At 39.3% G+C, this 17,582-nt stretch overlaps 2 protein-coding genes across 2 annotated transcripts; one reads left to right on the top strand and one right to left on the bottom strand.

Moving 5' to 3' along the window:
• The first annotated feature begins 47 nt into the window (after nt 1-47).
• tgoln2 (trans-golgi network protein 2) lies at nt 48-4,099 on the top strand. Its single transcript, XM_017417189.3, has 4 exons — nt 48-217; nt 2,186-2,727; nt 3,038-3,121; nt 3,210-4,099. Exons 1-4 carry the CDS (start codon nt 163-165, stop codon nt 3,213-3,215), a joined length of 687 nt encoding a protein of 228 aa, XP_017272678.1. The 5' UTR covers nt 48-162; the 3' UTR covers nt 3,216-4,099.
• A 783-nt stretch (nt 4,100-4,882) lies between these two features.
• On the bottom strand, nt 4,883-5,983 carry zgc:153044 (uncharacterized protein LOC751678 homolog). The gene has a single exon (XM_037975773.1). It carries the CDS (start codon nt 5,847-5,849, stop codon nt 5,301-5,303), a length of 549 nt encoding a protein of 182 aa, XP_037831701.1. The 5' UTR covers nt 5,850-5,983; the 3' UTR covers nt 4,883-5,300.
• Between the last annotated feature and the right edge of the window lie 11,599 nt (nt 5,984-17,582).

Below are 17,582 nucleotides of genomic sequence, written 5' to 3'. Positions count from 1 at the left end.
TTTTCCCGCAGCAGAGTAAGAAGCGGGCCCAGCGGGCCTTTCTCGTACGCGGAAGCGGAACAGGATTTGCCTGTCGAGCTGCATTTGTCAACGCGGATTGCGGACTGAGCTGAGAGCGGTGACAGATTAGATTAGATTTGTCGGGTTTGTTTTGTGGACACCATGAGGGCGACTTTTCTACTCCTGACCGTATTTCTGTGCTGCTGTTCGGTCCAAAGTGAGAGCACTTTATTGTCGTTTTTGGCTTTATTATTATTATTATTATTATTATTATTATTATTATTATTATTATTATTATTATTATTATTATTATTATTATTATTATTATCATTAGAGGAGTATTATCTCTCCCCATAATAATTCATGTTACAGGTTGCCTACGGCTGTGTATCACTTTTCATTTAGCCGCCAGTGGTTGATTTTACATGTATTTCAAACCCAAATTATTTCGTGTAATCGTTGAAAACTAAAATGTTTCGCTGTATAATAAAGCTCTAGGTTTTTATATCACTGTTAACAACAATTAAAGGTGTCTTCACCTCTACAGTGTCATGAGAAACTTAGGTTTTTATGAATGGCTGCTTTATCAGCTTATCCAGCTTCGATAAGGAATATCTTTTATCACAGTTATAATGTGTGGAGCTCATAAACACGCTGTCTATGATTACTGCGCCACAACTTTCCTAAGGGAGGTGTAATGCTGGACTCCGGCTGGCTTTTCCCCAAAGAAACTCGGTAGAAGTAGATTTATTGCGCAAACTATAAACCATAAACTCTCCCTCTGCTTATCTCTTGTGTCATGCTGGAATTTTATCTCTTTTCTAAACTTGCACGACTTTGCGAAATGAGGTCAGTGATTCAGAAATCAAAAGTCCCTTTGTTGTCCGTTTTTATATAAGTTGTTTTTCCCACATCGCTTGATTTCTGTGCTCACTTTATCTTCTTAAGACCCCCGATGGTCAGAAAGTAAAAGATCCAGAGAGCATTTATTTAAAATCTTTGTCCTCTAGCCAAATGATGGCGTTTTCTTAGTCCTCAGGCTTTATGTTTATCTGTCCAGTGTTTTTTTTTTTAAAGGGTCACATAATGCCAAAATATTGGTCTGTTGTCAAGGGAGTGCCAATAAAATAACTACATGGCATTTAAAAAAAAGACAAAAAACAAGTAAGCCGTTGATAAAATACAACCTTTTTTTATTGGATTTTTGGAAATGAGGAAACAAGTAGGGCATGTTCTACTTGTGCACACAAATTAGGTTTCATAAATTAGTTGTTTACTGGTGGAGGCTGTTTCCTGGTCTTTATGTGCCCTTTTAACTACAGTGTATAAAATAATAAAAAACTAGTAGCTCAGTTAATCACTAATCTTTGCAAACATAACAGACAAGTTAAGATTTCAATTAACTTTATAGCACCTTTCACAAAAAAAGAAACAGCACCCCCATACATATTTATGACAATACTGCTACTAAAAAAGGCAAAGACGCATCGAAGGGGAGGCGCGATTGTTGAGTATTTGCATTTAAAAGTTTGCATACAGGAAGAAGGACAGGAATGAGGCCCAGCAACGTGTCCTCTGACAGAACCTGTTACACAGTTCAGGTGCAGTGTCATCTTTTATTTTTAGCTTTGGCAAACGTAATATAACAAAACAGCTGCGCTTCAGAGAGTTTAGAATAGTTTCCTCACAGACACAATATATTAATCAGTGGCGTTTATCATCGCTTGCAACAATATTTTTGTGTGTAGCATTAGCAGAATGTCTCGTGAACCACTGGATGGATTTTCGTGAAACTTTCAGGAAGTAATCACTGCATTCATATCTGTAGCTGATTAACCTTTGGAGTCGGTCCAATCGAAGATGGCCGACACAGCTAATTGGTTTTAACTATGACTCAGTCAGCTTGACAAATATTGAGCTATGAATTTGGCGGGGTGGTAGCTGAGAGTCATCCTCAACACATGCTCTAGTAACGGACTGTGGGACATCTCACTATGTCAGATGAGATTGTGCATACAAGGCTGGACCAAAATGACTATAACTGTTATTTCTTTGTAAAAGATGAAATGGCTTCAGAAGTGGAGGGTGATATGCATTCCTTCAATGAATGAAAATGAAAGATTGCTAAACGAATTTATGCTTTGTTGCGTTGATCCTTCTTTAATGTTGCTTTTCGTATTCACAGGGGCTTCAGCAGTAAAACAGGCTTCGGGTGCAGAAGCTCAGACTGGTGTTGACCCCCCTCTTGATAAGAAATCACTTCCTTCAAATGATTTAACTGCTCAACCAGCCCAGGTCACTACCAGGAATCTCACAGAGAACGAGCAGAAGAACACATCTGTTGAAACAACAGACGGTCAGGCAAAAGATATTCCAGCACCAGGTGGCGTTAAGACATCTCCTGAAGCCAAAAGTCAGGAAGGAACAAAGGAGAAGCAGAATCAGCAACACGAAGTAACTCAGGTTGCTATTAAAACCAGCACCGACAAGGAAACATCAAAGCCAGAAACTGAAGAAAGTCAGAAGACAGAACAAAAGACTGATGAGAACACGGAAGGCGGTGAGAACGAAAACAGTCCAGAGTCCAGAAAGGAAGAAACGGAAAAGAAAACTCTGTATAACGACCTCGTACCGAAGGAGGAGGAGAACAGTCATTTCTTCGCCTACCTGGTTTTCGGAGCTCTGTTGGTGGCAGTAATTTACATCGCATTCCACAACAAGCGCAAGGTGCTTTTCTGTCATTCATTACACTCTCGTGCTTTAAGTTTTTTGCTTGTCACTGAGCAGCTTCGTAATTTATTCAGAATGTCATTAAGAATAAAAAAAAAAAAGATATCTGAAGAAAACAGATTCCTTCCAAAATAATCTTTATTGATTGTTGAGTGGATGTTTATTTTAAAGTACTGATATGAAAGCTGTGGAAATTTTGCTGACGTTAAAAAAATTCCCCTTGAATTAAATCCATACATTGTTCGTAAAACAGGCAAAAACTTGATGAAAACTTAATTTCTCTGTCTTTCTCCCCCCCACCATCCAGATCATTGCCTTTGTTTTAGAAGGGAAGAGAGGCCGAGCAGCGCGTCGACCTAACACTGCAGAATACCAGAAGCTGCAGCAACATGTGAGCTATACATGTAAAAAATGAAGCATGTCACATCGCTTTACGAACTGTTTAATGACTTTTATTTGTTTTTTTTTTGCTTTTCCAGTCGTGATCCAAAGTGGTGGCAAAACCTGAAGACGCTTGAGAGGGAGGACGAGTCATGGGTGCATACCAGATTAAATTAAACTTGCGTTGTATGGACATTCTTCTATTTTGTACCTTTTTTAGATGTTTATTGCATGACTATGCAGAGAACACAATAGCCTTACTGGGGGAATTGGTGTAATGATGTAAAAGGTAAAGTAAGCATGGATTTTTTTTTTTTTTTGCACTAATGTTGTTGTTGTTCCACTCTTTGAGGCAGTCTGGTAATTTGGCCGAAGCTCTAAACTCAGGATATTTCAGTAGCAGATTAGTTGGTTGAATTCAGTCTTATTTTATTGGTACAGCAATGTAACTTGTACCTAAAGAAGCCAAGCTTCTTAGTTCATCCAGCTGTTTCCTGTAGAACAGTCTTGTTTGGAAACTGTTGTTGAAATCTTGTCAGTGTGGTTCCTGTGCAGCCGGTCCGCAGCTCTGTGGGCGGTTAGGGCTGTTTTGGTTTCAAACTTGCACCACTTTATGATTTGAACGATGATCTGAAATGTCGTTCCCTAAACCATTTATAGGAGGAGGTGATGAGCGGTTAAAAGTGCACTATTAAGAAAATGGATGTCTGTTGGGATGACCACTGATGCGTAAGATTGAATGAGTTTTTTTTTGTTTTTTTAATATTCAGAAAAATGTATGAAGGGTGCCAAATAGTGAAGGAAAAGACACTTCATGTGTGACTCTTGTATCGTTCCTTTCTGTCATTGGTGGTAGGAAGAAAAAAGCTGCTTTCTGTTAAACTCAACCTTGTTCCTTCTTGGCGGGAGAGAGTCCAAATGATGGTCTGAAATATACTTTTATAAAAAAATAGAATGAAATAAATCTGCATTAAAAATCTTTGTCACAGAACTGTATTTATTTGAATTTGCTGAAAAAATTCAGTATTAGAGTTAGAGAACATTAAGGATTGCAAAAAAAAAGGTGTTTATTTTGGTTTGTTGGGAACAACTTTATAAATGTTCCGCTAATCTTCTATTTTATTTTTGGACACAATATTTCAGGCCAAGCAGTTTAGGGCTTAATTGTCTCCTTGAATATTATTAAAAAAAAACCCAATCAAAACAAGAAAAAGCTACTGTAGTTTTATTTACTTGATCAATATTAAGTTAGTTTCCCTCAGTTCATTGTCATGACATTCCAGTGTTTACTTTGCGTCCGAGTCCGAGTGTCTGCCATATTCAACTATCATGTCATCTGCAAGGACTTGATCTGCTCATGTTTGTCTGATGTCAAGAGGACTGTAAAAAAAAATCAGATATCGATACTTTGGAAGATAGAGATTCAGATTGGGAGACTGTCTGAATTATGTAAAACTATTATAAGTGTCCAAATCTCTCAGCAGTCAATCAGTCCATTTAGTTATGAAGTAAAAGAAAGAAAACAACAACAGTGTGTTATGCTGGGCTATATTTAGGTCAATGCAACAATTAAAGTAAGGTAAAGGATGGAAAAGGACTGCAAAACAACAAAATTTCTGCATTAAAAAAAGAACTTATATGCAAGAAAATAAGTTAAACAGGGGGGAAACAAATTTATGAAGATTTAGTTTAATCCACGCTCAAAATAATAATCTTTTTTTTTGTAAAGGGTAAAAAAGACAAACAGTATAATAAACAAGACTGAAAAATATTTTGGTTTTAGGCAGTTGTTTAGTCTTTAATTTAAAACCAATGCAGTCAATGCAACCAGTGATTAATTTTATAGCAAAAAGTACAAGAGAGCAGTAGAAAGTCCCCCATAAAGAGTTTGTGGAACATGTTTCTTTGTTTACCACAAATAATGTGATTTTGTAAACATCCTGCTGCATTTGCTTTCTTAAATGAGCGACATGTTCAATGACCACTGGCAAGAGTAAGATTTTTGAAAAAAAGAGTTAAGAATCTGAAAATTAGATATTTATTTACACCTAAAACCTGTTAAAACCCCCTCAATGCCTACTAATACGAAAAGCCTCAAGCCTGTCGTTCTTCAGCAAAAACAAAGAGTTCATGTTTAACATATCGCTGGACGTCAGCACCAGTTTGTTCCACGGAACCTGAACGCCTCTTCACAGAAGCACCATGTTCCTGGCCTCCTCCGTGTAAACGTCAGGTATCTCCCCGATGGAGGAGGGCGCCATCCGGACAGAGTTGCAGCCCCGCAGCTCCGCCTCATACTGGATGAGCTGCTTCCAGAAGCCGGGGTTCGGCCTCACGATGGGCCGACAGCTCCTGACCCACCCGTGGGCCTCCATCAGCGTCACGCCGCGGTGCTTCATCAGGTACGCCATGCACAGGGCGGCGGAGCGGCTCACACCGGCGTTGCAGTGGACCAACACACGGCCGCCGCCCTCTGCCGTGCTCCGTATTTTATCTGCCACCTCGCTGAAGTGGTCCCTGAGAGGAGACAGGGGGGTGTCTGACACCGGGATGTGGACGTACTCCACCCCTGGAGGAGGAGGAGGAGAGCTGCTCTTGGTCTCAGTGACATTAATGATGCAGGTTATCCTTTTTCCAGTCACCTGCGAGGAGTCATTAGCCGCTTTGCTATTGCCAATATAAAGATGGTCAGTGATTCGGCACAGGCCTGAAAGACCTCCATTACCCGACTGATGCATGAATACCGAGAAACTTACTAATACTACACAGTTAACAATTCAAATATTGCAAAACTGCGCCAATGCCATCTTGAAGCGTTTTCCTGTAGCAGTACGGCAACCGAGGAAGGTCAAATCCATATGAGCGCTTGAATATGCCGCCCCCTGCTGGATAGTGTTTTTATTACCAGGTTCACGTCGCATCATAAGCAGCTGCTTTTTTCTGATTTTCATCTTCAGTGTCCAAAACTAAAATGTTTATTTAGACCTACGTGTTCAAAATGTTCACCCAGATTAGGCACGAAGACAGTTGTTGGACTGTCTTTTTTTCCTTCTAATCTGAGGAGATTGTCTTGATTGAATAGTCTAACAGCAACCTATCATTTTACACATTATTTACTGAAACAGAAAATGTAGAGAAAAGAGACGGATGCTCTTTATTTAATTTATTCATAATAGAAAACACCCACTTTCTGCGCTTAATGGATAAAACACTAGCTCCTTGAACACTGTTGTTATCGCCTGCCGCTGAAAACGGTAATGTTTTTTGCCCATAACTGTGTGTGTTTGTTCCCTTGTCTGTCGCGTTAGCAAAATATTTAATGAACCAGTGGATGGATTTCAAAAAGTGGTCACTGGATTCCCATCTACAGCTCATTAACTTTTAGAGTCAGTCCCAGACAAGATGTCCGCCACAGTTAAGCAATCTTAGCAAACACAAATTGGCTATAACTATAAAAAACTAATTTTTTATAGATATTGAGCTAAAGTTTGTGTTAGTAGCTGAGACTCATCCCCAACACATCTGTTGAGCACTACTGAATTGTGTGAGATGTATATTTAAAAGTTTGCCATTAACTACTACAGTCAGCGCTGCTTGTCTGTTAGCAAAATATCTCATGAACCATTGGACAAATTTTATTGTCCAACAACTAACAGATCTCGCAAGATCTCCCAATATTGCATGAGATCACAGAAAAGATTTTTGGGAAAAAATAGCTGTAACTGTCCCTTTTCTTCATAAGATGACCTTAGTTTGAACGGCGGTGGGCGACATGTAGTCCTTCAAGAAATGTTAGGCCTTTAATTTAAACAAAACATTAAAAAGCAACAACACATGTAGCCTTCTGCATAGAATCTGTAATGTGCAGACAAAGACAGCTTTTTGTGTGTAAATACTGTGCCTAAAATAGAATAATTTGACCAAGAGGGTTCTAGATCATCTGTGGATTTCACAATAATCTTCACTGTGAATTCTTTTGCCCAAGATTTGAGATTGTTTTACATCCTCATTAAAATGGCTATAAAAGCCAGAACAACAACAAATAAAACTAATTATGATTTTATTTGTAAAAATCCACTCTTGGTAAAAAAATAAAATAATAACGGCGTCAGTTACAAGTTAGCCTACTGTGAGATTACAGCACATCATTGTCTTGATTTGAGCTGGTTGCGGTGTATTATAGCTGCTGGTGCCTGCAGGCAGTCCTCGGTTGCCCTGGAAACACAGATGGTGGATGAAAAGGGGGGGACGCATACAAAAGACCATAAAACCTGTGGCAGCAGCTGGAGACCGAGACCGCCGATTAATTCAGGACTCTGCAGCCCCACATATTCAAAAAAAAAAAAAAAAGAGAGAGAGAGAGAGAGAAAAGGAAAAAAAAAGCCACTGTTCTCATTACTAGCATCGGTTCTGTGTCCCGGGTTTCTGTTTCCACTTTACCTTGCCTTCCCCGGACTCTTCCCCCCGTCAGTGCGCAGCTGCTGTTGGCACTCCCACATCTGCTTTTCTTAGCTCGGCAGCCATGAAGAGGATGCTCAGCCGCGGCTCCTTTTTAGATAAGATGTATCCGAGCAGAGAGCAGCTTTATGTGCAGCAGCCAGAATCGCTGCACTCAGGTAAACGCATTTTGAGCAGTTTGGCATCAGCATGGAAGGACAAGAAGAAGAAGATGAAGACAAAAAAAGTGAGGATCTTTTTAAATCGTATGTGATGCTGCGGGACAAGTGGAACATGAGCATTTGAGGTATGAGGGGGAGGAAAACCCCGTTAATTTAAAATTTTTCTCTTTTCTGTCCTTTCCAATGATTTGTGTTTCTGCAAAAATTGTACTATTTCAACTGAATCAGTACTTTCAGCTGCTAGATTGCACGTTACGACTTCTTTGATGGAAGTGACGGCCTGTAGGTCTGGAGAGAATATCTTTACTCAAACCAAAAAACGCGTAAGGGTTTATTTCCTTCAGGAAACATCATGTCTTATGTTGCTGTGGTGCATAAACAGCATTTGATGGAAATCAGCCTACATTGTTTTTCATCTGCAGATGTAGGCCACAGCACAAGCTGTAGTTCCTGTATTTCACATTCATTTGCAAACAGCTATAAATCTTGGTGTTCGCAAATGAGTAGATGGATGCATTATATGGCGTTGCAAAAAAAAAGTCAAGTTAAAAAGATATTCTCTAAATGAATGTACAATATAGTTGTTTAACATTTGGTTATTATTATTATTATTTTTTAGGATACCTTGGGGTCAGTGTCGCGTGAACTGGATTCATCCTCATGACACCAATCAGGACGCAAGAGGGATCCCAAGACCAGGACAGGTTATGTGTTCTTTTCATTAAATTTGCCAGAGAGGCCAGCATGTATGTGATCAGTCAGTAGAGTTTAACCAGGCAGTTACACATTTATAAAACCTTTTGTCAGACCACTTTGCTTCAGCAGTCCTTACTGATTTAAAAAGCCTCAGAGAAAAACGCTAAAATGCAATACGAGGTAGCCCGTTCCCTTTGGGGCATCTTAGTAGGACAGCTGGGTTGTGTCCCACTTTTCTGCTGCTTTGTGTTTCTGTGTTCTTCTCCAGTTACGGTGGGGAGGAAAAAAAAAAAAAAGCCGACCAGGCCTGATAGGACCTCATTGTTCCTCTGCTGGCATCACTCTGTCTCCCTCTGCTGTGCTGCCTCACAAGCTGACACAGGAGCCATCAGGTTCACTGTACTAACACTTTTTACTTTCATCATATTATTTTTCCACACTTCACTATGACTTGTTACATTAATTCTAGATGAATATTAACCACAGACCCAGTGTCACATGCAGAGAATATGAGTTTAGTGTTGCACTGGCTGAAAGATATATCACAGATTAGTAATGTGTTGTTTTACCCAATATATATGCTTTTGTTCTCTTTGTGGTTACAGTTAACAAGAGAGATAACCAACACAAAGTGTAACTTTATGTTAAATTTATGCAGCATTATGTAGGATCGTTCCCCCAAATAAAAGTGTGCATGTTTATTAGAACTTGTTATGCAAAGAGGGCATGAAGTCTGCAACCCGAGCTTTCTCCTATTTTATCTGAATTGTTTCTCTTGCAGCGATTCGAGCGTGGGGCCATTTCTCCTGCTCTGCACCCACAGAGGGAAAATATCTGTGCTCCGATCTTTCCTCGCCGAGAGTCGACGTTCGCAGCTTCCGTTGCATCAGTGAAAAAAGATGATAATGGAGCCATTGCTTCGTGGCCATTGTCTGTTTTAATCAGATTTAGTATGATAGTGTTTCACGGCTCATGTATCATTCACTGCCGTGTTCCTTAGTTTTTGTTCACCCGTCGAGCACTTGCTTTCCCCAGAAGACGCCTTTACTCTGTTTTTCGAGTAACTTTTTCTTACAATTTGGCCCCTTCGCTCTGTACGAGATAAGCTTCACGAGAAAAGGTGTTTTTTGCAGTATTTTCTTGGGAGCCGTTTTTCTGAAAGCTGGCACGTAATGGGACCTGCTAAGCTCACATATTTTAGGCCCGCGAGGACGAAAATATTATGTGCTAGTGTGTGAGAATGACTGATTTTCTCACCTTCTAATAATGTGTAATTCACACGTTTTTTGTTTGTTGTGAAACCTCTAAAGTTTGATGTGATACCAACTATTTTTACTACGCTTTTCGCAACACGCACTGCGGCGCGTATGCGGGATTGTGGGCGGGTGTCTGTACGAGTGCATGTGTTTCTTTGCATGTGCTCTATTTGTGGATGTGTTTAGACGCAAGTGTGTGTGTGCATGTGTGTCACATCGGCCTAATAAGATGGATCTGTAATGGGCCTGAAGCCGAAGCTACAAGTCTTTTAGTGACTGGATGTACCAGATAAGGGATAAAACATTATTTACTAATGATTCTTAGCATTTGTTACGGCCTCATTAAAGCAGTAGTTGCACTTTAAATCACAAGGATATCATTTGGAATTAGTGGGGAGCAGTTTTCTGGATGCCTGCTGGCTTAAACTGAACCGTTCTGTTGCCAGCCGCTCCATCGTTTAACGCTTAAGCAAATTCCAGCAAATGCTAATAATTACGTGTAAATAGCCTTTTATCCAGGTCTGGACTGCACTAACAGTACCTAACTAATATCTAACAGTACTAATGACTGCTAACAGTTGGAGGATTACTAACCTGTGTTAATGAGAATGCTGATGACTCGTATTTCTAACCCACTTACTAACCCTCTGCTCTATGCCACCAGTCCGAGGCACGCACTGCTCTCACATGATCCTGCAATCCTTCATTTAGAAGCGTCCCATTCAGAATAATCCTTCAAGAAATTCTCCACACAAAAAAAATGTTAAAGAGAGCACGCGAAGAAGGGTTTCAGGACCTGGGGGAGGGAAACTTTAACAACCAGAGGACAGAAAGAGGAGCAGAAACAGCTGCTGATGTCAATCTTGGTTGACCACACACTTGAGCAGAACCCTTAAAAACAAAACAAACAAACAGATTCTAATCTGATTTCATGTGGTTTGATTTTACAGGCTAAATGCTCATCTTGTAGGAAGCATTTTTCTTTATCTGAGCGTGTTTTGTGTGATCAGCCTCTGCCGGTGAGTGCCTGGCTTTTTGTCACCGCAGGTACGACAGAAGCTAAACCTCAGCTCTAATACTAACCCTTACAGTTTTCATGCTAACAATAACTATTCCATAATGGTCCTCCTGTTGCTCTTACTAACATCTTGCTTTTCTTTTATTTAAGTAGATCTTAAGCATGCCTTGTAGTCTCAGTGATGCATATTACATTGCATCACATGGAGGCTCCCCCGCCCCCAGAACTGTCACAAATGTGAGTTTATTTGCTTGGGTAGGCCCACAAAAACAAAGACCGTGTCTCTGAAAACTCTGTGAATTGTTACTAACATGCAAACTAACAAACTAACCTACTAATAAACTAATCTTCTAACAACAACTAACCTGAACCAGGGAAGCATCCCTAAGCTGAGAAGCTGTTTTTAAGAAATAATGGAGTGCCTACATGTGTGTTTGAGATGGAAGTGTGTGTATCTGTTCAAGCAGAAAGTGCATTCAAGACTAAAATCATCATTTAGAGCAGAGTCGCCAGAACTTGTACAAAACATCACAGTCAGCCATTAACCTATCATTAAACCAGAAGAATCATGAATAGTAGAGATGTAAATAGACCCAGTTATTTTTGTATGCCATTGTTATCAGTTGTCTTAATTCTGTCTTTGAAGCTTTTTTCATCATGAAATAAACAGTTTTTGTTGTATTTTTATTTTCTTAAATGGAAGACAAAATCACTTTGAAGCAGAATTGTGTACAGGGCATGTTTTTTTTTTCTTTTTTGCATCTATCTGGAAAATAAGCTGTTTTATGATTTATGAAGTAAATCACAGTTTGTCCTCTTATTTCTTTATAATAAGCACTAAAACCATCACAGTATCAGTTGACAGCCTGCTTAAAAAAGCTCAACACATATATATGTCAATTACTGAGACTTTCCACTGATTTGTATTCATTGTACACTGCCTAGCCCAAATCTTACACCAAGTTTAAGTTTAGCCAATTATTTTCTCAGTTAGTATTTATTCTTAGCCATAATTTGTGGCTTGCATCTAAATAGGACCACAATAGTTTTCCTTATCAGGACTAGGCTTTGGTCCAATCAAGGTGTGTGTTTTGAACTTCAAATACCTTAAAAAACAAATGTAAGCACACATGCGCACACACAAGTTCCAAAGATTTAAAATGGATGCACTTTTTTCCCCAAGTCCATACATTTTATAATTATCTATGAAACTAAATATTTCATCTAAATAGATTTATGTGTTTAGATGTTAAGTTCATTGCTTTAAAACAACGATGTTCTGTATTTTTCCAAGTTAGGTCGAAGCTTTTAGAGTTTTGCATAGAGGCAGAATTACAGCAGAGGGCAGCAGATCATCAGGTTGGAGGAGTTTTTTTTTTAATTCTTTGTGAGCGCGGCTGCTTGGTTGTTGTATTTTGAGATGACGATAACATGAGATGAGACCAGGTTAGCTGTGGTGTTATATTTTGTGGTAATTTCTGACTATCTGGTTGACAGTGATTTATACAAGTAAAAAAAAACAACAAAAAAGCACTTGTGATTTCTTCTTAAATCCCATTTTAAGCAATAACTGGTTCTGGTAAGAAATCCCAGAAAGCACTTTAGAAAATAAAGATGAGACTTTGGGATGTAACACCAGTGAAAAAAATTGACCAACAACATCTGCATGAACGTAAATCTGATAAACGTCTCTTACCATAGCCATCCCCAAGAAATGATTTAGGTGGGGGTCATTAGAATCAAAGAACAAAGTGATTAAAATACAAATACACAAGAACAATACAGAAAACTTAGACATCTTTTCTGCATATTGAAATGTTTCTTAGAAATGAGACAATGCTTTAATAATCCTAAAAGTTAATGAAATTGTTGAAGTGTGCTGTTAAACAACAACAATTTATCATAATAAAAATAAAAACAAAGGCAGGAGTGTTGTACTGGTAAAGGAAGTCATTCTGTGAGGTTATTTCTACAAGCCTTCAGGAACAGACCTTAGTCTAATGGTGCTAAGGAATTTTTGACTAAATGCACTTATTTGGTTCATTTTTTGCAGAGGGTTCCTGGTGTTATTCATCACATTTAGTTTCTTGTGCTGCTTTCTTCTGTCTATTAGTTCTATGCACACAAAACTGCCTGCAGTGCATATTTTTTCCCCTTTGCTTGAGTCAGTGGCTGTGATGCTGCTGACCCATCAGGTGGTTGGAAAGTACAGCCTTCACTTCAGCTTTATACAAGTTATCCAAAATCTTTTTTAGGTAGATAGGTACTACAGCTCTTTCAAAAAGTAAAGTCTGACCTGACCTTTCTCAGGAAAAAAAGTTGCTTTTTCAATCCAGTCTTTTGACTAAACTAACACCCACATATTTCAGTAGCTCCTGAAGTTTTGGAAGATGCTTGTGAGGCTGGGTTAAGGTTCATGATTGAGGTACAAGATGAGACTAAAAATATGACAGGGAGACCAAGGGTCCAAGTAGGATGTGATGTCTCTGTGACTTGGAAGTATAATCCAGAGTACCATCTTTAGCTCAACTTGTTAAATGTGTTAAGCTTATTGGCTTTTGGGAATCTATTCCCTCCTCATGAATGCTTGTGATTTTTTTTTTTTTCATTCCTGGCACACATAAGTTTTTCTGCTGAAGCTGCTCTTTAGCGATTTTATTTTCTTGCTCCTTGACATCTATATTTCTTTGCACAACTCCCTAAAGGTTTAATTTTTTTCATGTAGCAACTTTTTCATGTGATACTAGGTCTGTTATTAATAAAAGCACACCTCTGGCCTAGTGGTAGTAGTAGACACTGATGCCAACACCATGTGGCTCACACAAATGCATCCCATTTTGGCATTAGATCATATCTGCAGTTTCTGGGCCCTGTTGTGACCACCCCCACAATGGTTTTTGTGGTCACAGGTTGCTGCCAAACAATGGATATGCAGTTATGGGTGAGAAGCAGCAGATTATGGTCTGAATTACCGAACAGAGGAAGGGCTGAAACTATGGATATTCAGAATCAGTTTACTGGATTTATTCTGTTTGCATACAATAAGTACAAAGTTTTATTGTCTCAGTCAGAAAATGGTGGAATACCTTCTTTGGGTTGGGAGTGAGGTGCTGCCTCAAATGGAGGAGTTTAAATATCTCAGGGTTTTGTTCATGAGTGAGGGAAGACAGATCTGTGGGGCTTCCGCAGTATTGTGTACTTTGTACTGGTTCGTTGTGATGAAGAGAGAGCAGAGCTGCAAGGTGAAGCTCTCTACCCTCACATGTGGTCAAAATTAGTTTGCTCTGCAGGGTAGCTGGGCTGTTCCTTAGAGATAGGGTGAGAAGTTCAGTTATCTGGGAAAGTTCAGTTATCCGCTGCTCCTCCACATCGAGAGGAGTCAGTTGAGACGGTTCAGACACCTGGTAAGGATGCCCCCTGGATACCTCCCTAAGGAGGTGTTCTAGGCTTGTCCAACTTGGAAAAGACCCCGGGGAAGACCCAGAAGACCCTGGAGAGACCATGTCTCTTGGCCTGGGAATCCTCCCAGTAGCTGGAAGAAGTGGCTGTGGAGATAGATGTCTAAGCTCCCGTGCTCAAGCTGCTGCCCCTGCAAGCCGACTCTGGAACAAGTGGCAGATAATGAATGGATGGATGGCTTAAATTGTCTTTCGTGAACAACAACTGCTTGAAGTAAATCAAAGAGAGAAAAGTTTGGTAAATAGCTATGAATGCATATTGGCCTTTTATAAGGTGTACATCTTCGAAAATTCTAAGCTTTTCAAGTACCATCTCTTGTAAAAGACAACAAAAGAAAAACAAGAAACAATAGTACAAGCTTACAATCTTATTTTAATATCTGACACAAACAAGCAAACTGGCTAAACCCTTTAACCCTTCTCTTTTTGTCCATCCATCGCTGAGAACAACATCACATACACTGTGATCTTAACTCTGCCCCACAACAACTAAATACAAATTTGAGCAACATAAATCGAATTTCTGATTTTAATTCCCAAATAAAAGATGAGTAAATAAGGTAGACAGTTTTGTGCGACAGACATAGGGAAATACACTGTGTGTACCTTCATTCAGACATCTTCCTCCTCTGTTTGTGTCAGATAAATGGCGCCCTGCTCTGGCCCCCCGGTTGAGCCCAATGTGATCCAGATGACAGGGTTTTCCAGAGGTAAGAGTAGCGGGGCCCAGGTCTTCACGGGTCAGCTGTAATTCACCACAGAGCCCAGAGAACAGGGTCCTAACACACATAAAACCCTGAACTGAACAGTGAGGCTCAATTATAGTCTTAAATATCACACAAAGTCCAGTTCAAAGGTAGGGATGTTGGGATAAAAAACTTCAATCTGCCTAATGATGTCCTCCAAAGGGTGGTTGGTTTTGAAAGCGTACTTGTGTTGAAGTTTTACAGGACATGGATACAGCGTGTCTTAGAAGGATATAAAAGAAAGAAAAACCCTTTGAGTTGACAAACAAATTTTCCAATTATCTAGTTTTAGTATTTCTGAGATTAAAATATCAGTGGAAGAACATCGGTATGTTTTCTTAGTAAAAAAAATAAAAAGGTTTGTGCCAGCATAGTGCTCATGTCTTTATGTGTGATTCGGCAGCAACTCTCTGTAACCAGATCCTCCATCTTCAGGAGCATGTCTGCAGAAACAACAGCTCTCTGCCTACGTTGTAAAATTTCTTTTTTTTTTTGGAAAGCTGTAAAAGATGGAAAGAAAAAAGAAAACGTGAGTTCAAGAAGTGTTTTTCTCTGAGGTGCTGTAATCATTAGCGCTTTGCTCTGCGCAGTTTAAAATAGTAAATCTGCTCAAAGACAGTTCAAGGGCTAGGTAGAGTTGTTCCTTTTCTTTCTTTTTTTTTGTTAAAGCTCATGTTTGTGTGTGTTTGAAAGTGTTTCTTTCTGCTTGTATAGTTTAAATAAAAAATATGTGAATCAAAGTATTATTTTGGTGAGGAATTCTTTTTTTAGGCTACACTTCTCAGTCATACCCGTTACCATCAAAAAGTATTCCTCAAGACTAAATCTGTATGTCTTCAGCAGTTTATATGTAAAAATATGTATAAAATCAGATGTCAGCTGGAATTCAGTTATAAAAAATAATGAGACAAATATTCGGCAAATTACCAAGACTTGCTTGTACTTCCCCATGTTCTAGGCTGCACATTTCTTTACAAATCCTGGTTAGTGTTTTTACATACAGACAGAGGTCAGAGTTCATATCCAGCTGTATTATTTTGGGCCCCAATTCAAGTATTGGAGAGGAGAAATGGAATATGAGGAAGTTTGGGTCAGGGGGTTGCAGGTCTTTAAATGCACAATAGAGGCTTTAACACAGGAGCAGGAGGAGTTCAGGAAAAATGTTGGCAAACCTTTAACACATCATTTTTTCCCCCCTATATCTATAAGCAGAGTGATAACTGTTTATTACCTGCAGCACGAAAGGCAGGCATTCGTGTAATTGCCTATGTCTGTCTGTCTCTTGGCAAAATATCTCATGAACCAGTGGACAGATTGTAAAGAAACTTTCACAGTTACCAATGGATGTACATCTGCAACTGATTACTTGTTGGATTCCAGATGGCCGCCACAGCTAATCAACCTTAGAAAACACAAAAATGGCTACAACTCAGTCAAACTTATAAATGCTGAGCCAGAATTTGGTGTGGTAGTAGCTGAAAGTCCTTCTTAACACATACCTTTGAGCACTCATAGTTTGCGCGAGGTCTTTGTTCAAAACATTAGCGTGTAAAGCGGCAAGTGACATGCATTCCTTCAAAGATTCCTCCTTTCGTTTAGTTAGATTTTAAGATTTTCCGAATGCTAACAGATCCAAACACTAACACAATTTAATGCCTGTACAGATTTTTTCTCATGGTATAGATGTTTCTGCATTGTGTACAGTTTATTTTTTTCTGCACTGACTCAAGCTCGAAAGTCCCTCCTTTTTTCTCTTTTAATGTTTAAGGAATCTTCCATTAAATTATTCAGCACATAATCTACTTCCTTTAAACTGTCTGACACATAATCTGCGTTGTCAATTCATCCCCCCCACGTCTTTCTTTCAAACACTTAGTCCAGTTAATAGTGTAAAAATGGTGATATTAAGTAAGAGAACTGGTTCTCCCTAAATGTCTCCTTTTTTCTCTACCAACATTCAGAGTCTAGATAAGCGGGCAGTCGAAGAGGGCCATTTTGTCCTGCTGGCTGCTGAGTGATGGACAGTAATTAAAAGTTAGCTAATAACCTCTTCACACCTGACATTTCAACAGGGAGGTCCTGGACACCATTATCTACATATAGATTAAACAGCGTAATTGGTAGAGAGATAGGGTTAGGAGGATCGAGAAGGAAAAAAAAAAGGGAAGGGGGGAGGAAGGCCAGGCCATCGCCAAAACCATTAAGTAGAATATCTGAGTGACACTCTGATTTTGCTCCTATTGCTAATGCGACAGGAATTGAGCTGAACTAAAATGTTAAATGAATGAATCCTATCTTGGTGTGGTTATTAACAGGGCAACACCTGGCCATGGAAAATAGCTTTAATTTCATAATAATTGCTAGGTGGACGTGACTCGTTAGAGACACAATGTGATGGTGAAAAGAGGAAGAAAAGGAGAGGAGGTGGTGGGGGTGGGGTGGGCACTTCAAACTCTTCTCGGATGAACGTGGGTAGCTGGTCTTCACTCATTCTCTTACATATCTGCCATTTATGCAAAGTAAAACTCAGGACAGAGGAGGTAAAAACTGAGTATTTTTTATTTAAAAACTAAAACATTCCTGTAAATGAGTCACTTCCCTGGTCTGTGGAAACTAATTTGCTTTTTCTCCAATTGTAATATTTAATACTTTGATTTCATTTTTGAAGCAACTTTTTT

This window comes from Kryptolebias marmoratus, linkage group LG1 (genome assembly GCF_001649575.2).
Source record: "Kryptolebias marmoratus isolate JLee-2015 linkage group LG1, ASM164957v2, whole genome shotgun sequence".
Lineage (NCBI taxonomy): Eukaryota > Metazoa > Chordata > Actinopteri > Cyprinodontiformes > Rivulidae > Kryptolebias > Kryptolebias marmoratus.
Note: the sequence above shows the minus strand (reverse complement) of the source record. Positions and strands in the feature narration are given on the sequence as shown.

Bases quoted from the DNA above. Each gene is read 5' to 3' on its own strand.
- tgoln2 (XM_017417189.3), top strand. From the start codon at position 163: ATGAGGGCGACTTTTCTACTCCTGACCGTATTTCTGTGCTGCTGTTCG. The intron at 218-2,185 runs GTGAGAGCACTT...TCGTATTCACAG, and splicing joins GTGCTGCTGTTCGGTCCAAA to GGGCTTCAGCAGTAAAACAG. The intron at 2,728-3,037 runs GTGCTTTTCTGT...CCCACCATCCAG, and splicing joins CATTCCACAACAAGCGCAAG to ATCATTGCCTTTGTTTTAGA.
- zgc:153044 (XM_037975773.1), bottom strand. From the start codon at position 5,849: ATGCATCAGTCGGGTAATGGAGGTCTTTCAGGCCTGTGCCGAATCACT.